At 38.2% G+C, this 18067-nt stretch overlaps 1 protein-coding gene across 2 annotated transcripts in view; it reads right to left on the bottom strand.

Moving 5' to 3' along the window:
* Positions 1–1601: 1601 nt before the first annotated feature.
* Positions 1602–18067, bottom strand: part of AHI1 (Abelson helper integration site 1) — a 227370-nt gene continuing 210904 nt past the window's right edge. Inside the window, exons 27-29 of one of the 2 annotated variants that reach the window (XM_031935545.1) lie at positions 8302–8404; positions 5743–5805; positions 1602–3255 (exon numbers count right to left, since the gene is read on the bottom strand). In XM_031935545.1, coding sequence (XP_031791405.1) covers positions 5782–5805; positions 8302–8404 — 127 coding nt within the window. In that variant the 3' untranslated portion in view covers positions 1602–3255; positions 5743–5781. The remainder of the gene's footprint in view (positions 3256–5742; positions 5806–8301; positions 8405–18067) is intronic. The other variant, XM_023230652.1, reaches the window with a different exon arrangement.

Here is an 18067-nt window from a genome sequence, read left to right on the forward strand (position 1 = left end):
TAACATAATTATAGTATGGAGTAAAGATTTACTAAAATAGTTATCTAATAAAAAAAATCAGTTTAAAAAAAAAATTCACTCAGATATATTTTATTTAGGTCACTGTTGAATGACAAACATTTGAGATGTTTCTAGTCCCTGAGTGTGGTCATAGGTACATGCCAACTGCTTCCTTACTCTTGTGTGTGCTGTCATCTCCAAGTATCAGCATTTTCCTCTCCACAGCAACTGAGATCCAGTACTTTACAGATCACCCAGTGGAGTCTGACATCTCCATTTGCAGCTAGCAGTGGCTGGAGTTGTGCAGTTGGAGAAGTTACTTAACCTTCAGAACTTGGTTTCCTTAGTTGTAGAGCAGGGAAGATTTTATCTATCTAATGGATTTGATGTGAAGAGTAAATGAGGTCATGTACATACATAATAAAGTGAAGATTTGGGGACTATTTTTGGTACAGTTCAATTAAATAGAAATGAAGAAATATATAGCTTAAAACAGTTGGATTGCTTAGAAATGTTTCCATAATTCACTAAACAGGTATGGCCATCAGATGGAAATCATTTGAATACATATAAAAATGTAAGGTCACAAACTTTTGTTATAGTTTCTAGAACTTCCTCTTAAAAATATTTGTGGCTAAATATATGACTAAAGTGACATGTCACATGAAGCTATAAAATGCTAAGTATTTCTCAAACATAGTCTTGCTGAGCTTCCTAAAGAAAAGATATCTTTCTTTAATTAAATTCTTCTATAATTTAAAGATAATATTAAGGTCAAGTATTCATTTGTGTGTGACAGAAACCCTGCACAAGATTTCAGAAGTACCAAGTGTTAGCCATTTAAAAGCACTGATTTCATTTAAAATATGCATTTTATACATACATTTGCATTCATTGTGTAAAATATTTCATGTTTTAAGTCTTTTAAAAACTTGATTTTTATTCTAGCTTTCCAAGTCCTATACACAGTATCATTTCAATACTGAAGAAACGTTAATCTTCAAGACAGAGTTGGATCAATAATTGGGAAGTGTGTTTCTAACAATGGTTTAAAAATATTATTTAGATATAGAAGATAATGTCAAATTGTTACTTGTTTGGAGAAAAGAGATGACATGGGATAAAATTCAATACTTTCAGAATAAAGATAAAACAAACCCAATTTGATATAAGGATATGTTTAATGCCATACATCATCAAATGGATTCTGGTGTCTGATTTTCTGCTTGATTATCAGCTGGATCTACTGCTTAGAGGGTACTGTCATGATCTCCCTCATCCCATCTCATCTCAGACTGGGTGGTAAAGACCTTTTATTAATCTATTCATGAACATAACCCTAGTCTTACTTTGTCAGCAAGACAAAGGGGAAAAGGACTGGGTTTTCAGTAGAGCCAAATTTTCCTGGTGTTTGCTTCAACTGCTATTTTTGCCTTAGTAGTTGCAATATAAAAATAGCCCTTCATTTTTCATATAAACCTCAAGATCTTAGCAAATGCTTAGCTCCCCCGACATATTTTTCATTCATCTTAAATTATTTCTAAACCTGTTGAAATTCTTGGTGATTCCATCAGAAAATCAACACATATCTCAAAATTATGAGCTGAAACTGCAGAGAAACAGATATTTTTATTTTTAAATTATCAAGTGCATTCACAAGACAGAAAAAAACAAGCTTGTACAAGAGGGACTCAAGCTGGCTGGGCCCAGCTGTACCTGATGCACAGACTTACGCATCCAGAACAATGAAAACTCAGTGCCATCAGAACAGACTTTTGTGCTGATGGCTTCAGGCTTCAACAGTTATCAATGCCACTCAACACTTTGAAAAATGCCTTTTTTAAAAGTTCTACACAGCAGGGACATGTTTACCAATTTTTAAGCCTCTACAACATGTGCAGGGATAAGAGCCAAATATATTTTTATTAGAAAATATTTCACACTGGGTAAAATTTATACCTCAATGCCCAGCATTGTTTTTCTCACTTCTTATTTTAATGGAATTGATTGTCTAATTTGGATAAGTCTTTCTAATTTTACATTAGTTTTCACTTTCTTGGGGTTAAATATTTTATCAGCAGACCTTATCACACAGTTGAGAAAGGAGTCGAGAAAAGAACAAAAAATGAATACCCCATTATAATATCTAACTTCAAAACATATAGTCTATAATAATGATGCTATTATTCTGGAACTTAGAATAAATGCAATATAATAATGTAAAAATATTAAGATTAAAATAAATATTAAACAATGTAAGTCTACAAAATAGGTATGTGCTTAAATACGAAATGCCTTTTTTAAAAAGTAAAGACATTTGGAACACTGTTGTCAGTCCAGCCAAAAATCACTTTTAGTTTAGGTGTATGAAGTTACCTACATGATTCATTCTTAAGAAACACAAACTTTTAATTCGAAAGTAAATTGTTTTCTTTTAATGTTTTTGTTACTGTAACCATTTTGAATATGCCATATTCTAAAGCTGGTTATCTTTTTTGTTTTTTGGAGACAGAGTTTTGCTCTGTTGCCCAGGCTAGAGTGCAATGGCATGATCTCGGCTCACTGCAACCTCTGCCTCCTGGGTGATTCTCCTGCCTCAGTAGTTGGGATTACAGGCGCCTGCCACGACGCCCGGCTAATTTTTGTATTTTTAGTAGAGACGGGGTTTCACCATGTCGGTCAGGCTGGTCTTGAACTCCTGACCTTAGGTGATCCACCCACCTTGGCCTTCTAAAGTGCTGGGATTACAGGCGTAAGGCACCGTGCCCAGCCAGCTGCTTCTCTTTTGAATAAAGTGAATTTCAAAAGCAGACACTTCATATTCTGGGCATAACACCACATATATAACCACATTACCGATATAATAATATTAAATGATTACTTAACAGACATCCTAACAATGCAAATACCTTTTATTCACATTTGCTGAGTAGCAATTACAGTGTTTTCTTCATGAGTTTTCCAACACTGGTAATGCAACTATGATGCAATTACTACCAATATAAGTACCAATACTTGGACCAACAACAATCGCAATGGTTTATAACAATTGAGCTCAAAGGCCACATTGATTTTTCCACCCACAACTTGATTCTGATTTTTCTAGAGTCATTCATAAGAACAAGACGTAGTGGATCCTTTCTTCCTCCTTAGTATCTGAAAATTCTGAACTCTGAAGAGAAATTCCATTTGGTTTAATTTGTCATTTTCACTTCTGTGCATTTGGGCATCTCTTCACTTTTCTTCAATTCTTTACTGGAAAGAAAAATATACAAAATGTACTAAATAAATTTGAATAATGTCTTCTGACTACAACCAAATCTTAGTGTGCTCAGGCAATAGCACAGGTAATAAAAGACACTGTGTAAAACATAAACACATACAAACACAACCAAAAAAGACCAAAATACTAATTTCCTATTTTCTAGTTTGCCTCTCAAACATATTGTTAACATCTCTTTGGATCATTAGCAATTGTTTAAGGCTTGCTCCTGCATTGACAGGTTAATGTAAGCAAGAAATAAATATAATTCCCAAATATAGACACTAAAAACTCCAAACCATGAGGAACTTCCAGAAATGAAGAGCAGGCAATCAGAGTATATGAAATTCTTCATTCAATGGGAAAAAAAAGTCCTCATGAATGATATTCAGGGTTAGTGATTCCAAAGGACATAGATAATTTTATTAAATAGCATTCTTTCATTTAGTCTAAGCTATGCCTACTTTTATATAATTAGGTTATTACATTTTTCAAATCAATTAAAAAATGGGTTGTCTCATTTCTGATTGATCAAGATAGCAACAATTAAGCATCTAGATGTGGCTCTGATGTACAACAAATTATACAATTCATAAAAATCAAGAACCAATATGTAGATGAAATAAGAAGTTGCTTCCTTAGAGAGCAGGGAGTATTTGCACTACAACTAGTGTGAGATAAACTAGTGGGGCTAAACCTAACAGTTTTTAATGCAATCATTCATACTGCATCGATGAGTTCTGGACTTACACAAAAAGGTTACTGTCCTTCCTCTAAAGAGAAAGGCTTAACACCTGGCTGTCCTTAGAAAACACATGGCAGTTTCAGAATGATGGCAAATCTGGTTAAGGTAGCAGTCAACTCCATTGACCACTCCTGAGAAAAGTGACAGAAGGCACATTGTGGCAAGAAAGGGTGGCAGCTAACCATTCCTGAAGGGCTCTCCCTGGGGGCACAGGAGGGGCTGGGGACACCTGCGCTTTAAGGAACAGGCCCAATCTTAAATCAATGGTCACCCTATCTTTTCATATAAAAAACATTTACATATGAAGGGCAAAACATTCTTTGTTACTTGATGTTTCTTGATTTTAAATTTGTTAAATGGAGCTACTCCAGGTAAGCTTGTATCATATATAGAAGCCCAAAAATATGTTCCAGGGAAGTTCATGAATGCACATGAAGTTGAGTATAAAAATGGTACAGATATGGCATGCCGAGGTATAATATCACTAGGGGCAAAAAAAGTCTCCCTGTACATAAACAGAAAAAGTACATAAAACTTTCGCCAAATTAGGATCTGATAAAAATGGAAAAGAAAGTAGTTTCAGTGAAGGCTGGGCTAAAGTCACATGCAAAAAGGCAGTGAGGAGGGTAAAGGATCTCAGAGGAAGAATAAGAAAAAACAAAGTGAGAGGAAGAGTTCATGGTAGCGCGAGGACAACAAAGAATAAGAAAAACAGAAAAGGGAAGGGGGAGAAGGGGAGAACAACAGCTGGAAATTAGTGAGATGGATCCTGCACGTGCAGAAGATGTAGGACAAGGGAAATCAATCAGGTGGTGACTGCACTGTGAGAAGTAAACAGAGAAGCCAGAAGGACCTTCAGGAGAGGAACCCAAAGAGAAATTCAACTCAAAAAATCTAAAGTAGGCAGCAAAGATAACATCTTTGAGGAAAATGATTCAGACTTAGAAGAGGAAGAAACACACTGGATAGAGAATGACAAAGATGGCACATAAAAGGGAGAAAAGAGACAGAATAAAGATGATCAAGTGCACCCTTCGGACATTGGCCCACCCTTCCTGACGATGGGAGGAAAATCAAGAGTGGCACCCTGGTTTGATGAACGCTAACAGCAAAGGGACCTGAAAGCTAGGAGACAACAGGGATGTGCTGAAAGAGGGAGGAGAAGACATCTAACCAAAAGACAAGAATAAATGCAAAGCCATTCCCTCTCTATCTTCTCATAAAGTGTCTCTATAATCTAACAGAGGAAGAAAGTAATGAAGCAAAGGCCTTTTTAAAGGCTCTTGTGATGAAAAGAGAAAGAAACATTCTTCTTAGCAAGCTTACGAAAACAAGTATGAAACTAGGTTAGTGTTTGTGTGTATGCTATGTCTGGGGAATACGATTCATAAAAATTCTGGGCCGTGGCCGGGCATAGTGGCTCATGCCTGTCATCCCAGCATTTTGGGAGGCTGAAACGGGTGGATCACTTGAGGTCAGGAGTTCAAGACCAGCTTGGCCAACGTGGTGAAACCCCATCTCTACTAAAATACAAAAATTAGCCAGGTGTGGTGGTGGGTGCCTGTAATTCCAGCTATTCAGGAGGCTGAGGCAGGAGAATCGCTTGAATCCAGGAGGCGGAGGTTACCGTGAGCTGAGAATGCACCACTGCAGTCCAGCCTGGGCAACACAGCAAGGTTCCCTCTCAAAAAAACAAAAACAAAAACAAAACACAACAAAAAAACCTGGACCTTACCCCACAAGACATTCAATCCAATAGATCTTTCCTGAAGGTTTACTTCTGTGGCAAGACACCAGGCTAAGTGCAGGGGAGGAAAAAAATGTGAGTAAGTATTAAATAATAGCCCCTGACTGGAAGCACTGCCCATCTAATCAGAGTTCATATACAAAGCAATGTGTAAAACAGCCCTGAACTTGGGATCAAGCACTTTGTAGCTGTAACTTTGAAACCTTGGTTTCTTTAAATGTAGAAACAACAGGCTGTGTTAGAAAATTTCTAACAATTACATTCATTTTGAAAGAAATGATCGAGTAGTAAATATACACTAAGTAGATAAATTAGAAAATGCACAAAGTTAAAACAGAAGAAAATAAAATCACTATAATCTTACTACTCATATAATTATTGATGTCTTTTGATATATATTATATAAACTATTTTATAATCTTTTACTTAAAAATCATAAAGATATTTTCATGTCCATAAAAATACTTCCATAATATGATGAATAATAACCATATGATATTCTGTTATATAAATATTTCATATTTTAATCAACCCTTTATTTTAAAAATACTGCTCGAAGGAGTAGCCTTTTAACTAAATCTCTCCATGTATACTTGAATACTTTCCTACAAGAGATTCCTTAGAGTTGAACTGTTAGGTCAAAGACATGCACATTTTGAAAACAAAACAAAACAAAACAAACCCCAACATATTACCTAATTATACTCCACAAAGAATGGATCAATCTTATAGTATTACCAGCAGTGTAAGCAGGAACCCACGTTCCATTTTCTCATCAATACTAGGTATGTATCATAAGTTTGAAACTTGTCATTTTGAAAGGGTAAAATACCGTCTCGCTTTATTGTTTTAATTTTCATTAATTTGATCAATGGATGGTAAACATTTTTCATATGTCTGTGGCCATTTATATCTATCCCTTTAACAATCCTTTAAGAATGTCCTGTGTATACCTTTGTCCCGTTTTTCTACTGCTGTATTTTTTTTTTCTTGTTGAAAAAGCTCCTCTTAGAGCGTTTTGTTTGTTAAGGGTATTACTCCTGGCCAGGTGCAGTGGCTCACACCTGTAATTCCAGCACTTTGGGAGGCCGAGGCAGGTGGATCGCTTGAAGTCAGGAGATCAAGACCAGCCTGGGCAACAAGGCAAAACCCTGTCTCTACTAAAAATACAAAAATTAGCTGGGTGTGGTGATGTGTGCCTATAGTCCCAGCTACTCAGGAGGCTGAGGCAGGAGAATCACTTGAACCCGGGAGGTGGAGATCACAGTAAGCTGAGATTGCACCACTGTATTCTAGCCTGGGTGACAGAGCAAGATGTCTCAAAAAAAAAAAAAAAAAAAAGAAGTATTACTCTTTTATGGGTAAATCTCTTCCATTCCAAGTTACTGTTCATTTAAAAATTCTATGATGTTTTTTCTTTTTGACTTGCATAATTTTAAAGTTTCCATTATTTAAAAATCTGTTTTATAATGTTTTCCAATTCTGGTATCAAGGTTAAAAATCATTCATTGGCCCATGATTATATAATCTATATGCTTCTAATTCATCTACATGCTTCTGTACAATTAGATTTTAGTTTTCTACAATGGAAAAATAAAAATACGAAAATTTTGAATCTAGTTCCTACAAAATGACAAATTCATAAATGTGGACACGAACAGTTTGTAACATTTCACTTTCTTTTTTTTGAGACGGAGTCTCGCTCTGTCACCCAGGCTGGAGTGCAGTGGCGAGATCTCGGCTCACTGCAAGCTCCGCCTCCCGGGTTCACGTCATTCTCCCGCCTCAGCCTCCCGAGTAGCTGGGACTACAAGCGCCCGCCACCGCGCCTCTACTAAAAGTAGAGACGGGGTTTCACCGTGTTAGCCACGATGGTCTGGATCTCCTGACCTCGTGATCCGCCCGCCTCGGCCTCCCAAAGTGCTGGGATTACAGGCTTGAGACACCGCGCCCGGCCTGGAGTTTCACTTTGAACAGAAACTTCACTGCTACTTGATAGAGAAAAGGCCTTCTGGCAGGCCTTTCCTGCCTTTCTTACGCACCAACCCCTACCATCCAAACACATTTTCCCACTGGCCTGTCTCAGTAGAAAAAGTGGCCCACTCTTGAGCAGTGATCCTCTGGATTTCCTTAGGCCCCCTGGGACTATCACTCGGCTCCGACACCGCAGATGGCTCCTTCTCAGGTGGCTCTTTCAGTTTGTAAATATTTTTGTCATTCCCCTCGTTATAAAGATCTTCTCTACACCCTGTGTTTTCCACTAGTTACCGCCTAGCCTTTTCTCTCCTTTAATTTCCAGCTTCTAAAGAGAGTAAGACTATTCTTAACAGTCTTTTTCCCTTTGGGCTGGAGACAATCTGATTTATGCTTCCGGGTTTCTCCATCAAAACTATCTTCTCCAAGGTCGCAAATGGCCTCCTGGTTACAGATCCCAAATGGGACTTGTTAGTCCTTGTCTCTCTCTGGTATTTGTCCTTGCTGACCATGCTTTCCTAAATCTCTTCCTGTTGACAATATAGCACAATTTTCTATTGGTTTTCCCCTTACCTCTATTAGAGTGACTTTTTGGCCTGCTTGCTCCTTCTTCCTCACCTGTGTTTCCATTATGTGTCCTTGGTCCTCATGGCTCTGTTCTTTGCTCATTTCAGAACTATAGGAGGGAAAGAACAGAAACAAGGAGCCAGTAAAAGGGAGCTGAGGTAAAAGTTCAGATGAGGCTTTGATCTAGGGACGTGGCAGTGGAAATAAAAATGGGGATAAATGTGAGGATATGACAGAAAAACATCCGGCAGAACTAACAAGTATACGCGGGGGTGAGAGACAGGGAGCTGCTTAAAATAATGTAAACAGACAAACCTTTGGCTGGTTGAGCTCCTTTTTAGCCATGATAAAGGGACAAGAATAAAATAAATGTCAAAATCTAAAACTATTATCTGTGGACTTACAGAATAAAATAAATTTCATCTGTCTCAGAAAAATATTAGATGCCTGGGAAAAATCGGAAAGTTCTATCAACTCAGGTGGAAACACACACACACACACACACACACACACACACACGTAAAAGTACAGGACATTCATTAATGACAAGAAAAGAAATGAAGGAAGTGTATATATAAGAAAGCTGTAACATCCTGATCTGTGGAATGAGCAATGTAGCTTTCCAAATGATTCAATGGCAACAGCAAAATATAAAACAAATGTTTTGTGGATGAGTGTGTAGTAATGCACTTTATATTAGGAGAAAGAAAACACAAAAACAATGAAAAAAAAAAGGAAAACAAGAATGGAAGAGAGTATCTTCTCTCTAAGTTGTCTAGGAATGGTGAGAAACACCACAGAGGAGCTTGAAAAAGATGCAAGAATTTCAAAATCAGGTATTAAATAGGACTGAATAGAGATTCTTGTGAACCAAATGATATTTCCCCAAAATTCATATGTTGACACCTGAACTCCTAATGTAACTATATTTGGAGACAGGGGCTTCTAGGGAGGTAACTAAGGTTAAATGGAGTCAGAAGAGTGGGGCTCTAATCTAATAAGACTAGTGTCCTCAGAAGACGAGAAAGATGAAAAGCGTGCTCTTTTTGCACAGAGAAGAGGCCACATGAGGATACAACGAGAAGGCAGACATCTCCAAGCCAGGAAGAGAGGCCTCACTGGAAACCAATCCTGCTGGCACCTTGATCTTGGGACTTCTAGCCCCCAGAACTATGTGAAAATAAGTTTCTGTAGTTTAAGCAATGAAGTCTGTGGTATTCTCTGTGGCACCCTGAATAGACTAACAAAGAAATGTATAAGTAAGTGAAATGAAGTCAGATGACTGAGAATGAAAAGGTCAGAAATTACAAACAAGAAACGACAGTAAATTTAGATAGAATGATAAAAGAACAAAGGAAAGGTTAAGTTCTGGAAAAAAACACTGATAACACACAATCTTAATCTTTCTGAAGTGTGCCCTTTTGGCCTTATTTCCAAGGAATCTATATTCTATACTGATAAGGTGAATAAGGGAAGCAAGCCAAAGATAATACAGCAGAGACAATGTTACAATGGACTGTGGCAAACTGGAGAATGGATGACTCATCTAAAGGAGGCAGTCCATCTCAGCTTATTGATGGATGTCATCAAAGAATGTAGAGCTGAGGTCCAGAACTCTGGATTATTTTCAAGAAGTCAGAAATCTGCATTTCTTTTAGGTGAAATGTTTAACTATCTGGACACACACACACACACACACACACACACACACACGAGACCCCATGCATACCTGCTGGTCTGAGGGTATCCCAGGCACTGCCACACTTCTGTGCCTTAGCTCCTGACTTCTAGGCCCTATTCTTGTTTACTCCATCGTGTCTATGTGGTCTTAAATGCTGTCTTCCTCTTTGGCTTTCTCTGACCACTAAAGCCCACTCTAGGAAGATCAGACTGCAGTGATCCTCTTTCTTCTTTTATCTCTCACAATCTATACACAATCTATCAAAAAGCTACCTTGAAAATACATAGGACATGTAGACCTTTGCTTGTAGCCCAGATAGAGTAGGAGGAACTAGACTTACCTCTCATCTAAAACAACAACAACAGCAACAAAACCTGAACAAAACACATGAAACAACAATTTTCAAGATACTGAGCCACAGACAATGAAGATCCGCAGAAGGTTCCCCTCAAGTATCCAGCAGAGAACTGATGAGTGCACACATCTGGGAAAATTACTTGAGGCCCCAAACAGTGTTTACTCCCACTAGCAATGAACAGAACTGTCCCGGAGGAAGCCCAGACACTGGACTTACTAGACAAAGACTTAAAATCCATAATTAAAAATGTGTTCAAAGAACTAAAGGAAACATGTCTAAAGAACTAATGTATGAGCAATGTCTCACTAAATAGAGAATATGAATAAAGAAATATAAATTACACAAGGAGGAAGTAATACTAAATCTACACAGACTATTTCAGAAAATTGAAGAGGTGGGAATTCTTCCCAACTTGTTCCATGAAGCCAGAATTATCTCCTTATCAAAATCAGCTTAAGATGTTACAAAAAAAAAATTACAGACCCATATTTCTCATGAACGAAATGCAAGAAGTTCTAAAGGAAATTTTAGCAAATCAAATACAACAATTTATAAAAAGGATAACATGCCCACTAAGTAGGGTTTCTCCCAGGAACGCAAAGTTGGTTTAACATTTCAATATCAATGTAATTCACCATATTAAGAAATTTAAAAACAAAAACCATAGATTACTTAACCAATGCAAAAACACATTTGAGAAATCAAACATCAATTCCTGACAAAAACTCTTAGGAAAGGGAAACTACCTAATAAAGGGCATTTATAAAAAACCTGGAATAACATCATACTTCATGGTAAAAGAGCAAATGCTTTCCTGTTCATTTCCCACATGATCAGGAACAAGACAAGAATGTCTATTCTCACTAGTTTTATTCAACACTGTATTAGAGGTTCTACGCAGTGTAACAGGGTGAAAAAAAAAATTAAAGTCACCCAGATTGTGAAGAAAGAAAACTGTTTTTTTTTTTTTGAGGCGGAGTCTTGCTCTGTCGCCTGGGCTAGAGTGCAGTGGCTGGATCTCAGCTCACTGCAAGCTCCGCCTCCCGGATTTACGCCATTCTCCTGCCTCAGCCTCCCGAGTAGCTGGGACTGCAGGCGCCCGCCACCTCGCCCGGCTAGGTTTTGTATATTTAGTAGAGACGAGGTTTCACCGTGTTAGCCAGGATGGTCTCGATCTCCTGACCTCGTGATCCGCCTGTCTTGGCCTCCCAAAGTGCTGGGATTACAGGCTTGAGCCACCGCGCCCAGCCAGAAAACTGTTTTTTATTTGCATGATTGTCTACATAGACTATCTCGTGGAATCTACTAAAAGCTATTACAACAAACAAGTGAGTTTAGTAGCGTGACATAAAACAAGATCGACATACAATAATCGGTAGTATTTCTATAAACTAGTGACAAATACCTGTAAATTGAAACTTAAAAACAATACCATTTACATATGAAATATGTAGGAATAAACCAACCAAAGACCTATACACTGTATGTCCAGGACCTACACATTGAAAACAAAAAAACATTACTACGAGAAAATAAAGAAGTTGTAAATAAATGCAAAGATATATCATGTTAATGACTCAGATGATTGAATATTGTTAAAATGTCAATTCTCCCCAAATTAATATCTGGATTAAATGCAATATCAATTGGAATATGCTATAGAAATTCATAAGCTAATTCTAAAATTCATGTGGAAATGGAAAGAACCCTAAATATTAAATAGTCAAACCAACTTTGAAAAGGACAAAGTTGGAGGACTAATATTATCTGATTTCAAGATATACTATAAAACTACTCAGTAATTAAAATAATGTGGTAGTAGCATAAAGATAGAGAAATAGAAAAATAATTGGCTGGGTGCTTTGACTCATGCCTGCAATTCCAGCACTTGGGGAGGTTGAGGCAGGTGGATCACTTGAGGCTAGGAGTTTGAGACCAGCCTAGCCAACATAGTGAAACCCCATCTCTACTAAAAATAAATTAGCCGGGTGTTGTGGTGTGCACCTGTAATCCCAGCTACTCAGGAGGATGAGGTAGGAGAATCACCTGAACACGGGAGGCAGAGGTTGCAGTGAGCTGAGATCCAGCCACTGCACTCCAGCCTGGGCGACAGAGCAAGACTCCGTCTCAAAAAAAAAAAAAAAAAAACAAAACCCAAATTAGCTTGTGTAGTGGTGTACGCCTATTAATCCAGCTACTCGGATGGCTGAGGCAGGAGAATTGCCTGAACCCTGGAGGCAGAGGTTTCAGTGAGCCAAGATCATGCCATTGCACTCCAGCTTGTATGACAAAGGGAGATTCTGCCTCAAAACAAATAAACAACCAACCCTCCCCAAAAAAACCCAAAAGAAAAACAGAAAAATAACAGATAGACCATAAACAGACCCACATATATATTAAGAGCTGATTTTCAACAAACGTGCAAAGGCCATTCAGTTGAGACAGAGTTGTTTTTCAACAAATGATGGTGGAACAACTGGATATCCAAATGCAAAAAAAAAAAAAAAAAAAGAAGAAAGCAAACTCTGATCCAAAACTCCCATCACATATCACACACACAAACTAACTGAAAACAGTTCATAGTCTTAAATAAAAAATTATAAAACTTCTACAAGAAAATATAAGAGAAAACTTTAGTGGCTTTGAGTTGGCAGAGGTTTCTTAGATATTATACTAAAGCATGATTTGTAAAAGAAAAAATTTGATAAATGTGACTTCAACAAAGTAAAAAAGTTTGCTCTTCAAAAGTCACTGCTAAAAGAATAAAAAGGCAAAACAGAGATTACAAAAAATATCTGAAAATCACATAGTTGATAAAGAACATATTTAGAATATATAAATAACTCTTTTTTTTTTTGGAGACGGAGTCTTGCTCTGTCGCCCAGGCTGGAGTGCAGTGGCCGGATCTCAGCTCACTGTAAGCTCCGCCTCCCGGGTTTACGCTATTCTCCTGCCTCAGCTTCCCAAGTAGCTGGGACTACAGGCGCCCACCACCTCGCCCGGCTAGTTTTTTGTATTTTTTTTAGTAGAGACGGGGTTTCACCGTATTAGCCAGGATGGTCTCGATCTCCTGACCTTGTGATCCGCCCGTCTCGGCCTCCCAAAGTGCTGGGATTACAGGCTTGAGCCACCACGCCCGGCCCATAACTCTTAAAACTTAATAAAACAAACAACCTAATACAAATGAGTAAAAGATTTTTTTTTTTTTTTGAGACGGAGTCTCGCTGTGTCGCCCAGGCTGGAGTGCAGTGGCCGGATCTCAGCTCACTACAAGCTCCGCCTCCCGGGTTCACGCCATTCTCCCGCCTCAGCCTCCGAGTAGCTGGGACTACAGGCGCCCGCCACCATGCCTGGCTAGTTTTTTGTATTTTTAGTAGAGACGGGGTTTCACCATGTTAGCCAGGACGGTCTTGATCTCCTGACCTCGTGATCCACCCGCCTCGGCCTCCCAAAGTGCTGGGATTACAGGCTTGAGCCGCCGCGCCCGGCTAGTAAAAGATTTGAACAGAAATTTCACCAAAGAAGATGTATGCATGGAAGGTAAGCACATTAAAGGATGCTTAACATCATTATTTGTTGGGGATATGCAAAATCAAACCACAACGATATATCTCTACATGTATTAGAATGGCTAAATTAGAAGGACTGACCATATGAAATATTGGTGAGGAAGCAGAACTCATACATGTTGGTAGATGGTAGGACTGTAAAATGGTACAATCATATGGAAAACAATTTGGCAGTTTCTTAAAAAGTTGAGCATAAACAAACTACATAATCCAGCCGTTCTACTCCTAGGTGTCACCCAAGAAAAATGAAAGCATAACCTTCTTCAATGCCGCTTTCAGTCATACGATGTTAAACAAAAAACCCTCCAATGTTCATACAAAGACTTGTACATAAATGTTGATATTAGCTTTATTTGTAGTAGCCACAAAAACTTGTACATAAATGTTGACATTAGCTTTATTTGTAGTAGCCGCAAAGTGGAAATGATTCAAAGGTCCATCAACAAAAGTACATGAATAAACAAACTGTGGTATTTAAAACTCTAGACAGTGAGAGAAAGTAGATCAGTGATTATCTGGGGATGCGGCTCAGGGAAGGGAAGAAAGATGTAGGAGGGCAAAATTACAAAAGAGCATCAGAAGTCTTGGAGAAATGGTATGCTCATTACCTTAATTGTGGTGATGGTTCATGGGTATTTACCCATGTCAAAACTTAAACCATTTATTTTATTTTATTTCATTTTATTTTTTTGAGATGGAGTCTCACTCTGTCTTCCGGGCTGGAGTGCAGTGGCACGATCTCGGCTCACTGCGATCTCCACCTCCCGGGTTCAAGCGATTCTCCTGCCTCAGCCTCCTGAGTAGTTGGGATTACAGGCATCCGCCACCATGCTTGGCTCATTTTTTTGTATTTTTTGTAGAGACGGGGTTTCACCATGTTGGCCAGGCTGGTCTCAAACTCCTGATCTCAGATGATCCATCTGCCTTGGCCTCCCAAAGTGCTGGGATTACAGGTGTGAGCCACTGTGCCTGGCCGCAATTTATTTTATATCAAGTGTATCTCTCTATAAATTAGAAATATATGGCCGGGTGTGGTGGCTCATGCCTGTAATCCCAGGACTTTGGGAGGCCTAGGCAGGTGGATCACGAGGTCATGAGTTTGAGACCAGCCTGGCCAAGATGGTGAAACCCCGTCTCTACTAAAAACACAAAAATTAGCCAGGCATGGTGGCATGCACCTGTAGTCCCAGCTACTTGGGGGGCTGAGGTCAGAGGATCACTTGAGCCTGGGAGATCGAGGCTGCAGTGAGCTGTGCACTCCAGCCTGGGTGATAGAGCAAGACCTTGTCCCAAGAAAAAAAAAAAAAAAAAAAAAAATATATATATATATATATATACACACACACACACAAAATCTGACCTCTTCTCACTGACTTCATTGCTCCCACTTTTTTCCAAGGCACCACCACCAAGTCTCACCTGGATAATTTCAATATTATTTTAACTGGTCTCTCTGATTCAACTCTTGTCCATTAATGTCTATTCTTATCTTAAATGTCAGAGGGATTCTGTTAAATTGTAAGTCACTTCCTGTGTTTAATGGCTTCCTGCTTCACTTGATGTAAAAGCCAAAAGTCTTACAATAGTATATAAGGTCTTGTTACTGTCTCTGATTTTATCCAATCTCTCCCACTTGCTTACTCTACTCTAAAAACCCTAATTTCCTTACTTTTCTTTGAGGGTAACAGGTATGCTTCTGCTTCAGGGCCTGCTGCACTTGTCTTCTACATACTCACATTACTCAATTCCCTGCCTCCTTCCACTTTTCTCAGGCCTTCTCTCACGCCCTGATTTATAACTGCAACCTTCATGTCTCCTCTCCTTTCCCCTACCCATGCTTTATTTTTCTCCATAGTGTAGCATACATCTGGTATAATTAGACATTTCACTTATTTTGCATGAAGGTAAATAAAATGTTATCTCCTTATAGCAGGGATTTTTTAAATCTGTTTACTGCTGTATCCTCAGTGCCTAGAATACTGTGTGTGACATCGAGGGTGCTCAGCAAATCTATATTTAGCAAATGACTGTATTATGTGTCTGTCTTCCTGGCCACACTGGGCACTTCCACAATGTACAAGCTGTGTATTGTATCATTCGTCACTGCATTTCAGTGCCTAGCACAGCACCTAGATCAGAGAGCAGATGATCACATTTTCCCAATTGAACTAATGCTCACTAATGAACCACTGACACCTTGAAAGACTGATCCTGATCCTTCCTCTTTATGGCAGTAGCATCAAGGTCTAGGACAAGACCAAATTCTTGACACAGACAAATAATGTTTGCTCAGGCTCATGCAAAATGCTGGGCAAACACAGCAAGACATGTCTCCTAGCCCCACCTTCCAATCATCAGATGCCCTCAAAACACTCACATTGCATTCTTCTAAAGCCAATATCTCTATCCTGTTTTTCTCTCCTACTGCAATTCCTCAACTCCAAGTCACTAATCAATCAGTCTCCTCCCACTCTCTCCCCTCTCTTCATAGCCCTATGCTCCTTTAGACTAGTTCTTTCCCACATCACATCCAAATACCCTCCCATAAGGAGGAGAAAAGCTCAGTTGAAGCCTTACCTTCATCTAGAGGCCTTCTCTAGCTATGCATACTCCTCCTGCCTTCTCATTCAGCTCTCTTCTGTAATTACAATTTGCATCACATCATTTTCCATCTAATTATATTATTCGTTGCCTTTTAAATGGTTCTTATTTCCATTTCCTCATCTGACCTGTAACACTTCTTTAATATTTCTCAATACATCTAGCTCACTGCTGAGCACACTGTGAAGTCACACACATGACAATAAATGGCTTCAATTTCAGAAACTGGGAGTGGGATGAGGGTAAAAAAAGGTAGAAAAGTGGTGAGTAGCAGGATTATTTTAGAAAAAAAATGTGGACTATAAACTACCTCCTCATAAAAAGAAACAGAAATGAAAGACCCTAGAATGGTTATTATAAAGATGGAAAAATCATAGAGTGAAGTGATAATCCTATCACTTGGATTTGACATTTATAAGGAATTTGACATTATACTTGGAATTCACATTTATAGCTGCACTAGATTAAGAAGAGATTTCATTCATTGAGTTCAGATTCTTATAAATAAAAGACTTTAATATGATTAACTATATGAATTAACCTCTCTCTGAACAAAGTTGTTAATGAAATAAAGGATGCTATGGTAAAAAAAACCCAACAGAATTCAATATAGGCTACATTAGTAACTATGGAACATTAATACTACTTGTTAAGGATGACAACATATTTATAGCAGCCTCACTGCCAACTCTGACTGAGGCAGCAGATCATATATGAAGAATATCATGGGGCATGCGGTATAAAAGGTAGAAGTTTAAGATTCTCAGGAAAATACCTTTGTTAAATTAACCTATAGAAGTTTCTTCTTGATACCTTAAAAAAGAGAATGTAGAGAATGTAGTTTTACTAAAATGTGTATAAATTGCTTGCACAGAAGTGACTGACATTTCTAAAAAAAAAAAAAAGAAATTCAAGTGGAAAGTAATAAGAGGCTGAATGTGGCTCATTTACATACATTGGTCAACCAACTAATAAGCAAATGTTACAAACTGAAAGCCAGGGCTGCAAAGAAACAAAAAATTAGCCTCTGTCCATTTACTTGGGTACAAGAAACTCATTTAAGTAAATCAAAGAAATGACTTCTTTGTACTTGCTGGGATCTAGTGTTTCCACCATCAACTCGCCTACAGTTTTCAAGTCATGAGAAATCTATCTTAATTCATCCTTACTTCTAAGAAATTCTAAGTAGGGAAAGTCCAAAAGCTTTAGATGAATTTGGGCATTTAGACATATCTGAACTTCTCATGAAAATTTTTATTTTCAGAAGCATCTTCAAAAAGAGAAGCTGAGCTATCCTGACATCCTTTAGAAGCTGAGATGTTTGTGAGGTTTTATTGAACTTTAATCTGGAGGGCATGACATGGATCTCTGTATCTTGTGAAAACTGGTATAAAATGTAGACCGAGTGAGGTGATTGTAGGAGATATTTTTTCATTTGCATAATATTAAGTAAAAAGTTCTAACAATTTTTATGAAATATGTGCAAAGACACCAAGAGCACTGTTCCCACGATGTGTTAAACATGGTCATTTTTTTTTTCCAGTTGTTGAAACAGTCTGTCCT

Source organism: Piliocolobus tephrosceles, chromosome 5 (assembly GCF_002776525.5).
Source record: "Piliocolobus tephrosceles isolate RC106 chromosome 5, ASM277652v3, whole genome shotgun sequence".
NCBI classification, from domain to species: Eukaryota; Metazoa; Chordata; class Mammalia; order Primates; family Cercopithecidae; genus Piliocolobus; species Piliocolobus tephrosceles.